Source organism: Gavialis gangeticus, unplaced genomic scaffold (genome assembly GCF_001723915.1).
Source record: "Gavialis gangeticus isolate Ggan-Ray unplaced genomic scaffold, GavGan_comp1, whole genome shotgun sequence".
In the NCBI taxonomy this organism is placed as follows: domain Eukaryota; kingdom Metazoa; phylum Chordata; order Crocodylia; family Gavialidae; genus Gavialis; species Gavialis gangeticus.
The window spans coordinates 44,184,518-44,197,253 of NW_017729032.1; the positions used below are offsets into that span (position 1 = coordinate 44,184,518).

Sequence of the window (12,736 nt, forward strand, 5' to 3'; positions counted from 1 at the left end):
GAGCAGGGCACCAAAGTACTCTGTGACAGTTACCCATTCCTAAAGTTGCAAATCAGTATAAGTGCAGATACATTTGAGACCCAGTCCTCATTGGGGTACTGTAGACCTCCCCTGAAAGACTCCTTCTGGAGAGTCTCTGAGGAGCTATTTAGCAAATCAAGCACTGATACTGATGTTGAAATGACCATGGAGTCAGCTTTGGAATGGAAAGAAAACACAGGCATCACCACTCTAAAATGAATTAGTGGGAGGAGTTATCCTCTATGGATCATTTCAACACATAACCGACTTAGCTATTTAGGTACTTGGGGGGGGGTGCAGAAAGAGGGGACTGTATTTGATAACATGACCCAGCTACTGAAATACACAAACAACAATTCTCCTCTAGTTTTGTTTACACTATAAAATGATACAAGTTGCACTATGAATTTACTTCTGTCCATTTTCCCCAGACAAATTCCAAATATTTTAGAGGTCACACAAAACAGCTAAAATATACATGCTGCTTTAAGTGAATAACACCACATTTTCCTAAGGAAGCAAAATCCTAATGGAATACATTTTATTTAAATACAAGCCAAATTCTTAATAATCTGGTGAGAATCACAGTAAAAACTAGAGAAATGAGCCAATGATACATATTTTGATGTTTTGACCATTTGGTAAAATAGGTCTACAGCTCTATGTTCGAAACTATAGAAATAGAGATCACTACACCCTATGTCTTTTTAACTTTTAAAGTTCAAGATCAACTGCTTTTTTAAAAATGAGCTCTGTGTTTACTTGCTTCAGAAGTCTAACAAAAAGATGAAGTGAACACAGCTCAAACAGTTAAGAGTACTTGCTTATACCAAGCATCACAATGAAAAAATTTAAAAGGTGACTTACATCCAAAGAATCTTCATTCACCAAGATGAGAGACATGCTTTGTGAAATAAGCCTGCAAGAGTATCCTGTAAAAGACAAACAGATATTTGCTTGTAAAGATTAAGAATGCTTGCTTTTTGATGCATTGCTTTTAAGGACAGATGAAACCCATGGTGAACAGTTATGCATGTGAGTAGTGAAATGATTTCAGGGAATATCCTGGTGCGAGTAATTTCTCAGAGACATGAGTAATGAATGGAGTTGCAATCCTGTCATAAGTGGCAATTAAGAACAAACTGCCTTTGTTACCCATGGGCTCAGGTTGTGAGCCTGAGAAGGAGTCCTGCCTCAAAGATATACAATAATTCCATCAGCAGCCCAGGGCAGTGGAGACTGTCCAGAGTGTTCAATCCTTGAGGATGCATTAGCCTGTTCCTTGCTCCTCACAACTCCTTCAGGGCATTGCGCACCCTTGGGATGCTCCAAAGGGCCAACTGTGGTGGTCTCCGAATACAGAGACTTTTAGGGATTTTCACAGGAGACAGTGAGTCACTACTACCCTTTGCCTGCTCTATATCTTTGTACAGCCACCCAATGAAGTAACATCTAGAGGTGTCAAACTCATCTGAACCCACAGGCCAGGTGAGTGGCACGAGACCAGCGCATCAGACTCACGGCCTGACTGCATCAAACCCATGGACCCCTGCATGCTGCATCCAGCAAGCATGATGCCCACTGTAGTTGGTGTGGATGGGGACCCAACAGGAAGAAGCCCAGCAAGAAGCTACTGCCACAGGAACAAACTGTAGTGTTAGTCTTCTTCCTATAGTGCTTCTGGAGTTCAATGCTGCTGCTTTAGCTTGGGTACTTGGCAGCCAAGTGGGTGCTGGAGCTCCAGCAGTACCACAGGCAGAACGCTGGGATCATGTGCACGTGCCTGCTGCTCCAGAACAAGCCGCAACGTGGGCCTCGTTATCATGGTACTGCTAAGCTCCAGCACTCTGACTGTTGCCCAGCCACTTGGATCCCCCATCCCAGCCAGGGGTAGGGCATGATCTGCAGGTTGGATGACCCAGCTCTACAGGCCAGATTTGGCCCATGGGCCATGTTTGACACCCCTTTCCTCAATAATAAGATCAAACAAGACCCATGTGTAGCTCAGACCACTGTGCAAGTATCAGCCAGGAAGCAGTAATAACAGGAAAAAATAAAGGATACCAAAATATTTCAGAGCCAGGAACTGTGGTAAATAAAATTTCCCCCTTCTCAATTCCCAGTGCATGAGTTAGGCCTCTGTTATTAATTATTTGTACCACTGTAATGGCAGATGGCTCAATCAGCAACAGGACTACCCTTTCTGGAGACTTTCATAGACACGTAATGAGAGTCCTTGCCCTGAAGAACTTGCTATACAAGATCCAGAACCAATTACAGACAAGGTTTAAAGATGATCAAACAAGAGGCAGGAACACAATTATATGAGAATTAGTAGAGAAGGCACCAGTAGCTGCAGTACTAATCTATGACATTAAACCAGCAGCCCATCTGGTTTGCTTACTATCACTGAGAACAGTCATAACCAAAGGATACAAAGGAATGTTTTAGAAATGTGCAATGAGCACTTTTGGAAATTACCGGGTCACCGAGAAAGTTTTCAGCTAACACTAACAGTGTGAGGTTGGTTTAAGCCCTACACACAGCGACCCACCACTGTACCACCACAAAAATGTAGTATTGAACCTATGTATCTGTGTAATTATTACATAATATGGTCATCTTACTCTCATACAGCAGTTTCATTTCAAATCACGCAAAGGAGTTTATTCAAAACTTATGAAAGAATCAAATGAATGAGACCTAAAAATTCCACTCACCCACAGTACATTGGAAAATAACAGCTAGCATCTTCTGCAGAAATTAAGAGTTATTCTTAAAGCTGGTCTATAATTATTCATCACAGTTGTGAAGATAACATACCAAACTTAAACCAATGTAGGGCTAGCCAGCTGGCAGTTTAATAAAGGGAACAAGAAAGCCCAAGCTATGAAGAAAAGACCGTTCAGAGATAAAGGGAAGACAGGAAAAACTCTTGTGCAGGAGTTTTGGCAGAGCTAGTTCATATTATAGGAATTAGAGCTGACATGTCAATGAATCACTTCAGCCAACAAGTGAAAAGGAGCTCCCACTATATTGGATAACAGCTGTTTACAGTACACAGTCAGTCGCATTGTATGACAATTTAAGTAAGTAAAAAAGAAATTTGAAAATTGTGATTACTTTTACCCCATGTTATTCATGATTTCAGTACAACTGTGATCCCATACAAAGAAAGCTTTGCAATATTGTTTTGGGTCAGGCAATAAAGCCATTTGTATCTGCAAGAAGTAATCCCTATCTACTAAACAACAGAATGACAACTGCCAATGAGACTGTACACATTCGTTAAAAAAAAAAAAAATGATGGCGCATACACGACTAAAATACAATTTACAACAGGAAAGCTGCACAGACTATGCTTTTCTATTTGCTTCTACTGGAAGATTCACTTACTAACAGAAATAAGTAATTAAATCTTTTAGCAGGTAATGACAAACAAAAACCAGACTTCATGAGAAAAATACTGCTGGATTTTTTTTAAGGCTCTAGTATAGTTCCAGTCTCCTTCTCCTTTTAAAAGTGTCCCACATGTTGAAGTTAAGAGGGAGGAAGAGGGGTGGAGGGGCAGGGAAGAGATGAGTTTGGAATTCTTTAAATTAGGTCCAGACTGAAGAACTACATTTTTTATTTTCACTGAAAAAAGGGATATTACAGCTTTAATCATTTCCCTCCATGTCAGGCTTATTCTTTCCCCAGGGAATGGCAGCAGCTTTATGCAGTAGACTGTTACAAATTCAGTATAACTAATTCAAAAGGATTTTCTAGTAGTTTTTGATTGGAACAACAGCTGCAACAGTGAGCAGCAATTTTTAAACTGCTGCTTGCTGTTTTATTTTACATCTTTCAAATCAAGCAAGATGCCATTCGACAACTGGAGCTGGACAAAGAAGTTCTGGAGAAAATGTTAAGCAGTTATGATGTATGTCTTAGCCATTATAGGCAAGAGGGCCTGATCTCACAACCAGCAAGGGCATTTGGTGTTTTAGTACCAAGTTAAATAGGAGGTCATTCTGGGCCTAGCATGAAGTACATAACAAAACCACCATTTTAAGAGATATTCATATATAAAGCACAATATCTGGATTAAAACTGGATAAAATATTCCATCAATGTATTAAAATAACTGGCAACTAGAAAGTAACTCAATGAAATTCAAAAGTAATTTATTCCATACAAATACACTATGTAGTAACTTCTGGCAGTGCCAATATGGCAAATTAAATGGAAAATTGAGACGCTCCAAGTTCGGTGAACACTTTTCCCAATGTTTTTGGACAAAGTGAGATCAACTACTGGACTGTATGAAATGTCAATCCACACTTGTTAAATTAAAGATCTAGATTCCAATTTAAAAGTCAAAGCAGCCATAAAAGAGGTTGGAACTTTTATTTACCCGAAATAAAACAGCATCCTGTGAAAATGTTTATTTCTATTTTAATTAAGTTAAATCAAAGCTGAAAAGCTGCCAAAAATCATGCAGTGATTATAAGCCTATGTACTTCCAAAATTATTTTAAAATGTAATTATTAAAGAAGGTTGACAGATAAGATTTAAGATGTGCACAGATATTACTGCTGAATGTTAGGTTGTTTAACTACACTGTTCATTTAGACATACAGTATTTAAACAAAAAAGACCTATACTCTGATTTCTCTTTTATTTTAAGAATTTTAAATTAATGGAAATTAATTCCAGAAATGAATGGAAATAAAAACTTCTCTCTCATACTAGATATAGTACCAAATCACAGTAGAAGCCTATATAAGCCATTTGACCTCAAAGATCATCACTAGATTAAGGAGATCTGTGCTGAAGTACACTGGCATAGTTTATAAACCGCATCAAACAAATGTTTTTTGTGGTCAACTATTGTCGTTTTAGGAACAAAGCGAGATCATATTTGAATCTTTTGTAAAACCAGATGCATATTGCTTTTAAAACATTTCCTAATATTAAACCAACAGGTTTGATTCTCTTGTACTACCTTTGAAATCTACAGGTATACTGAAACTACTACATTCTGGTAAGCAAACAGTAACTATGAGAATAATGAAGACTGCATCTGAAATTTCTCTTGGACTAACTAAAGCTAGCTAGACAAAATTTTGTCCGTTAAATTTTGGTAAGGTAAAATAAGTTCAGTTTCAAAAGTATCTGAACTTTGGCATAAGGCTGGCACGAAACTCACAAAAACTCTACCTGCATATCTGGCTATATAATATTTTCTAAGTTACCTTTGTTCAATCAGCTAGAAATATTAAAGTCAGAGCTAATCAGAGTAAGCTAAGAAAATAATCTATTTTCTGACATACAACATGCACCTCCCTGCCTAAGAACAAGCTGGTGGAAACTGCAGTGCATATGCTAAAAGCAGTTTGTCAGGTCCTGGGCAAAAATAAAAAAGTGAAGTCTGCACACAAATCTACAGAGAGCAGAACAATGAGAAGGCTTGGCTCCCTAGCTGCTGATACTCAGTTACGTGCTACACAGAAAGATCTTTTTTCATTCTGCCTTTCAAAAACAATGAGTTTATCTTGTTCCAAGACACACTGCGTGCAAGAAAATAGGGTATGTACTTCAACAAACGAGCCTACAATTGTAGGATACATCATTCCAAAAGGGAAAAAAATGCAAGTGCAGGGTTTGTAACTTGCAAAGACTAAAAAGCAATTGTGAACAGCAATTTATACAAAGGAACTGGAGCTTCTTTTGGAGCATTTTGAATATGGATGATGAGGACTATAAAATTTGGCTACAAATACAAGGTAGCCTGGAACTCACAAACCTGCCATAAGCAAGCCCAGAAAAGAGTTTTTTCTCCCTCCAGTCTGAGGCAATAGCAGCTCTTGTTGACATACATGGGATCAGCGTAGCACTGTTGTAGCCACAGAAGCCTCAGTAGACTACACCGGTATTATCCCGGGCAGGCTCATGCTATTGCACTGAAAACCGTACTAGCACAGCAATACTAATGGTACTTCCTATAGTTTAAATTTAGTTCAAGTCTATATGAGCTGCAGTCACATCTCTGGACAGCACAACTCTGGATGGTTCAGAAGTATCTAAGCATTCCTCAAAACTAATAAAAGGGCTTACAGATAGAAACTTGCATGCCTACATGTCATAGCACACACATCCACATGAGGCAAACATATAGGCACAAGAACCACAGGATGATAGCAATTTGCTTGGGAATGAAAAGTGGAATTAGAAAACTCTATTCCAATTCCATTCAATTTTCCCTTAAAAAAATTTATCAATCTGTTGGGTGCTTTAGGATTAGGATTCATTCCTCTTATCAAGAAAATAATTCAAAACCTAGGTAGATGGTGCTCCATTTATTTTAATCCATTGTCCATATTTTCAAGGAAGCTATAAAGGGATGTCTGCATCACCTCTGTGCCAAGACATACATCCCACTGACTCATTTCTGCTCAGAGTACAAAGTCCAGAAATTAGGCAATGTAGCTGACGTATAGCAGCCTTGAGTGTATGCCAAAAAGCATCCAAACAGACAGCCTGAGAGCAGCATAGTGCCATACACTCAGAGCTACTTTAAGACAGCAATACTGAAAGATTTCTGGGCTTTGGTGTACATCCAGTGGGAGTGAAGAGGTGGCACAGCTTCTCAGCCAGTGTCAGGCTTGGCATGGAAGCCATATAGACCAGGCATAAAATTACATTTGAAAAATATTTGCAGTGTGAAATCCCCCACACGCACTCCAAAACAGGCAACTACAAGGACAGAAGTTCCCTTTTTATTATGTTTTGCCTGTGGTGCAACAGTGCTTCAGAGTCTAAATCATAGACTAGGACCCCACTGCATTAGGCGTTGTACAAGCACTTATGCTTGTATGCTCACATACATGGTTTTGCACAAGCAAATTTTCTTAGGCATGCATTGAAAAATGTGGTCCAATAAACAAAGGCACTGAGAATCACAATGTGCTTTAAAACTTCTTAGTAATGAATAAAAGTCAATATTTCCAAAAAAATGCTTTTTCTTTGTGTCTCATTACAGGGCAATACACTTGAATATGCAGTCTCAACACTCCGCACCATTTCGGATGTTGGGCACCCATACAGTTCCTATTAAATCCACTGACTAGTCTTAAGGGCACAGAGGAAGAAGAATTCCTGTCTCTCTCATGGCTCAAGTTGCGGGGGTGTGGGAATGAAAGGTGGGAGGTGGATCAATCCATTTGTGAATGGAACAAATGTAAAAATTAGAATTTTATCAATCTTACAAAAAGCAGCAGCAGCACAACAGGGCTTCTTCCTGGGAACTGTGTTGGTATAGCCAACTTTGCCTTCTACCTCTAAGCCAGCAGAGCTAAAGAATAGGGCGAGTAAACTTTATTACCAAATAAGCCATTCGTTTAAAAATTCAGTTTTAGCTAAATTCTGTTAATTAAACATAGAGAAAAAGACAATGGGGAGAGGAAGGGGAGGAAATCAGTATGTTTTCAACGTCTGCATAACAAAACTTTCTAGAGTTTTGGAACTACATTCAGAAGAGGACTTATGAGCTATTGCAAAAGCTAAGAAAGAAAAGTGGGGGCAGGAAATCATAATGGTGGCACCACCTCCAATGTCATGCCCTGTTTTGCCTAACAGTTCTGTAGTTAAACTCCTTGGACTGAAGCAGATCTGGGCTTAGTTCTCATTGCTGCCCAATTTAGAATAGGGATTTGAACCAAAGTCTTCCATTTCTGAAGAGAGGAAAGTCCCCAAATTACTGAATTACAGGGTATTCCAAGGTTGAATTCTCTCTCCCACCCCCAATGCCTCTTCTGCTGAAGCTGTTCTACTTTGTTCAGCTGTACTAAGGCAATGATGATTCAAGAGATATGACACTTGACAGCATAGACTGAAGGACAAGGCTATTTTGGCCAGCTGTCCCAATCTGTTCAAAGCAGATGACTCCACTGATACAAAGCTAACAGTGAGGTTTTTTTTAGCATCAGTCCCTAAGATCATTAAAATTCCATTTGTATAGGACATTGTGACCAAGTCTTGCGCTGATCATCATTATGGAAAGTCAGTAGAAACAGAAAGCACTAAGCCATCCCCTTATTTCAGTGGTTCTCAGCTTTTTCAGACTTAAGGCATGCCTCAGAACATGTCAGCTCTAAACTTTCACTTGGTTTTTGACTAGGGAAAAAATAAAAGAGAGCAATTCTTCTGTTGCAAATCATTCAGAAAGACCACAACAGGTCAGAATGTTTATGACACTATGGTTTTCGATTTGAAATCTCTGGAATATCTTGTGAATCGTGTGTAGGTGTTTGTCATGCAATCTTAAAAGATCTTACAGAATCCTAGTTGAGAATCACTACCCTAATAGGTTGGTACTTACAGTGAAATTTTGTCTGAGTTCAAATAACTTAAAGGTGTAACTTCTGTACTACCCAGCAAATTAATTGGTCTCAGCAGTAGGAAGTTCACCCAAATACTTAGCCAATATTGTCCTCTCTCTGATTTCATACCATTACTTCCCTTTTGTAGCACGCTGAATAAAATTATCTTCTCAGTGCACACATTTGTGCACACAAAAACACACACACCTTCAAAACTTTGTAAATAGTAATGTCCCACTTAGTCATAACTTAGCCAAGATTTAGAGACTTAGAATGAAATCCCAGCTCCATTAGTCAGTGGCAGTGCCTTATTGACTTCAGTGGAGCCAGGATTTCATCTGCTGTTGCTTTAATCTTTCCTCATATATCAGTCCTTCAGGCACATAATTATTTTTGTTGCTCTTCTTTGAACTCTCTCCAGTTTGTCAATATCTTTCTTGTAATGAGATACCCAGGACTGAATGCTATATTCTAAGACACTGTCTCCTGAGCAGAAGTCAAAATTATGTTAAGATATATTACATGAAGGGGAAGAAGGGAGGCAGTGGCAGACTACAGTGAAGGAATTTTATTAAGGGTAGAAAGCCAGGCACTCAGAATTTCGGAAAACCAGAATTAAGGCTGTTACTGCAACTTTAAATCCAACACCCTTGCACATCATACTTTATTATAGAGGCTGTAATCACACATACTGTTTGCACCTCAGGACCCTTGTTACATTCAGTATACAGAATGGAAAGTATTCAATTAATAAGAGGCTAATCAATGTTTTTTCACCTCTTTCAATGTATAAACCCATGCCTTAGAAACTGCATGTTACTTAAATTCTGCTCTTTAGACAAAACCTATTAAAATTTCCTCACAAAGGTTCTTATGGCACTTATCAATGCAGGCTTGGAGTGCCTCACAAAACATGCATTAATTGACTTCTCACAATAGTCCAAGAGGTGAAGGTGTGGTATTACTCTCATTGCAGCTGGAAAACTGAGGTACAAAGCAGTTAAAGTTCAGATGCATTTGCTACCTGGGGTGCCAGTTTGGATGAAATACCTAGAACCCAATTTTTCAGAGTACTTAAATTTTTTTTAAACATCTTATATGTTCAAAGTACAGCTCTCCTTGATTTTAGTTTCAGAAAAGTTTGGTTTAACTGACTTGATGATCAAGTCACATTGGAACTGTGTGGCAGAGGCAGGGACAAAATCCTTACTTAACCCAGTCTACTATCCCCATAGCCAGCTCCTGTTCCCTGTGCATTTGAATAAGGCAACTTTCTTCTTCATGCTGCTGAACCAGCAGGAAGGATGTTGAGAGCAAAAGGATAGCTACACCCTCTCAGTACAGGCGCCAGAACCCAGCCTGGCTGAATCCACAGCAGCCTAGTGTGTGTGGGTCACCCAGGACATAGCCAGGTGGACCTGCGGTAGGCCACTAGGAGCAACTAGGAGGTGGCCAAAAAGGCAGGAGCACAGATTACCAAAGCATCAGGTCAAGGTCTGGGTCTGGGTCAGATGGACTGAACACAATAACCAAGTTCCAGGAGAGCTGAGAAGGGAAATGCCAGAGATGTTGTCCAAGAACCAAGCCAATATCAGAAACCACATGTCAGAGAGCTGCTGGTGCCAAGTTCCAGGGGAGATCCAAGGTCAGGGTCAGAAAAAGCCAAAGCCAAGTCAGGAACCAGGAGAACCAGAGAAAACAGTGAACATGAGGCTTGCCAGAACAAACTAAGACTCTGTCAAGGTGTGCCTGCAGCCTGAGGCTGCAAGCATGCTTAAAAGGTGCGAGTGATGCTTGCAGTAGCTTATCTAGTTGCAGAGAACTGGGGAAGTCATACTGGCCAGGGATCAGAGTCAGGTGTGACAGCTCAAGAGCTCAGCTCAACTGGGTCTGATTGATAAGGGGCCCTGACATCAAGCTGCAATTGTGGATCAAGTCCTGCTCCATCCCAGCTGGTGGATGCTCAGTTCAGATAGAATTTAGGGGAAACTTAGTACTGAATTTCTGCCGTGACTATTTTGGATACAGACAAACACTCATTTGAAGTGCTCCAAATCCTTCTCAATTTGGAATAATTCAAGTCTGTACAGACATGTAGCATACCCTACCCCCTCCCAAAACATGCTTCAAAATGGCCATGAAAGCATGTAGCAGTAATGCTCTTTAACCAGGTGGCTAGAGAATATGAATTTCGAAGTGCCCCTCAGCCTAAGGAAGCTCCTGAGCATAGCTGAGGACAGAGAAGAGTGCTCACTGGCTACTTGCCCTGTCCCAACCCAAGGAGGGTAGGAGGTGAAGCGCAGAGCACTACGGAATGACAGAGGACCAAGCAGCCCCCTATCATGCTCCAGATGTAGATGTTTCAGGAAGCATCTCAAAAGATGTTCCTTTATTTGAAGGTCATTTTTGAAGTGCATCATCCTGTGTGAACAACTCACTGTTTGAAACATTTCAAATAGCCTGTCATCAATGACCTCAGACTGGGCAAACTATGGTTCTACAGAGACTTATACTTTGGCCAGTTATGAATGGCTTTTCGTTAGGATAGCAACAGATACATCTATGACAAAGTTTACCATGCAACACAAATCAGACACTTATGCTAAGTGCAGATGTTTGGGGACATGGAGGGGAGGCAGTTAGGGGAAGGTTAGATGGAGTTCAAAATGGCCACCCAGAGTAACTTAATTCACCCCAAGTGTGGACCTTACACTCAGACCCAGTCTCAGTGATCAGAAATCAATCTAAACTTACTGTACAGAAGTTTCAGACACAGACTAGTCTAAAAATTGTGGAACCTGATCCAAGATGTACCTGGATCAATGTAGTTATCAGATTTACTCAATCTAGTTAGACCAAGGCATGGAACTTTTGTAGAGTTATCTGTGCAGCTCCAGACACTGGCCCCAGCCTGGGGCTGTGCTTTTCATAACCTCCACCCGGCACTGGGCTATTTTTACCCCCCTAGCACCTTGTCACCTGTCCTCCCCCTATGAATCAGCCAGCCACCCCCCTAATCCCCATCCCACACACAGCTCCATACAGCTACTGGGTTTTTTTAAATCACTGTTTGCCACTACTGAAGCCAAACAAGGAAGTACCAGTGGGAGGAGGGGCTCAGCAGGAAGGGTCAGAAGGTTAAAATAATCCCTGGCCTCCACCCCCAAGCTCCTCTGATCTTGCCAAACCCACCCAGACCCTAGCAACAAATGTGGTTCCCATTTTCAAAAAACGGAGGAAGGAGGACCCAGGAAACTATAGGCCTGTTAGTCTTACTTTGGCCCTGGGTAAGCTTTTTGAGAGAATTATCCTGGAGCATGTCCACAATGGGCCAGCAGGGGAGATTACGATTAGGGGCAACCAACACGGGTTCATTAGAGGCAGGTCCTGTCAGACCAACTTGGTGGCCGTCTATGACCAGGTCACAAAATCCTTAGATGCAGGCGTCGCAGTGGACATAGTCCTTCTGGAATTTAGGAAGGCCTTCGACACCGTCTCTCACCCCATTCCCATTAAAAAGCTAGGAGACTGTGGTATCAATACCTACACAGTCAGATGGGTCACTAGTTGGCTGGAGGGCCATACCCAGAGAGTGGTGGTGAACAGGTCTTATTTGACCTGGAGGGATGTGGGCAGTGGGGTCCCCCAGGGCTCGGTCCTTGGACCTGCACTGTTCAATTTTTCATCAGTGACTTGGACGGGGTGGGGGGGTAAAAAGTACCCTCTTCAAATTCACAGATGACACTAAGATGTGGGGAGAAGTGGGCACACTAGAAGGGAGGAACAGGCTGCAATCAGACCTGGACAGGTTACAGGGGTGGGTGGATGAGAACAGGATGGGTTTCAACACTGACAAGTGCAAGGTGATGCACCTGGGGAGGAAGAACCAGCAGAATACCTACAGGCTGGGGAACTCCCTTCTCATCAGTGCAGAGGCAGAAACGGATCTTGGAGTCATTATTGATGCCAAAATGAACATGGGCCGACAGCGTGGGCATGCGGTCAGGAAGGCCAACTACACGTTGTCATGCATCCACAGATGCATCTCAAGCAGGTCCAATGAGGTGATCCTCCCCCTCTTTGCAATGCTGGTCAGGCTGCAGTTGGAGTGCTGCATCCAGTTCTGGACAACATGGAGAGGGTCCAGAGGAGGGCCACCCACATGATCAGGGGTCAGCAAGGCAGGCCCTATGAGGAGAGACTAAGGGACCTGAGCCTTCTCTTGTGGAGGCTGAACAGGTTGAGGGGGGATCTAGTGGCCATATACAAACTAGTCAGGGGGGACCAGCAGGCATTGGGAGAGTCCCTGTTCCCCTGAGCACTACCAGGAGTGACTAGGAATAACGGTCACA

The 12,736-nt window shown here is 41.5% G+C and overlaps 1 protein-coding gene across 2 annotated transcripts in view; it reads right to left on the bottom strand.

The window, feature by feature from the left end:
• Positions 1 to 12,736, bottom strand: part of ATP8A2 (ATPase phospholipid transporting 8A2) — a 638,305-nt gene that overhangs the window by 484,406 nt on the left and 141,163 nt on the right. For both annotated transcript variants that reach the window (XM_019525447.1, XM_019525446.1), the window contains exon 24: positions 889 to 953. In XM_019525447.1, coding sequence (XP_019380992.1) covers positions 889 to 953 — 65 coding nt within the window. The remainder of the gene's footprint in view (positions 1 to 888; positions 954 to 12,736) is intronic.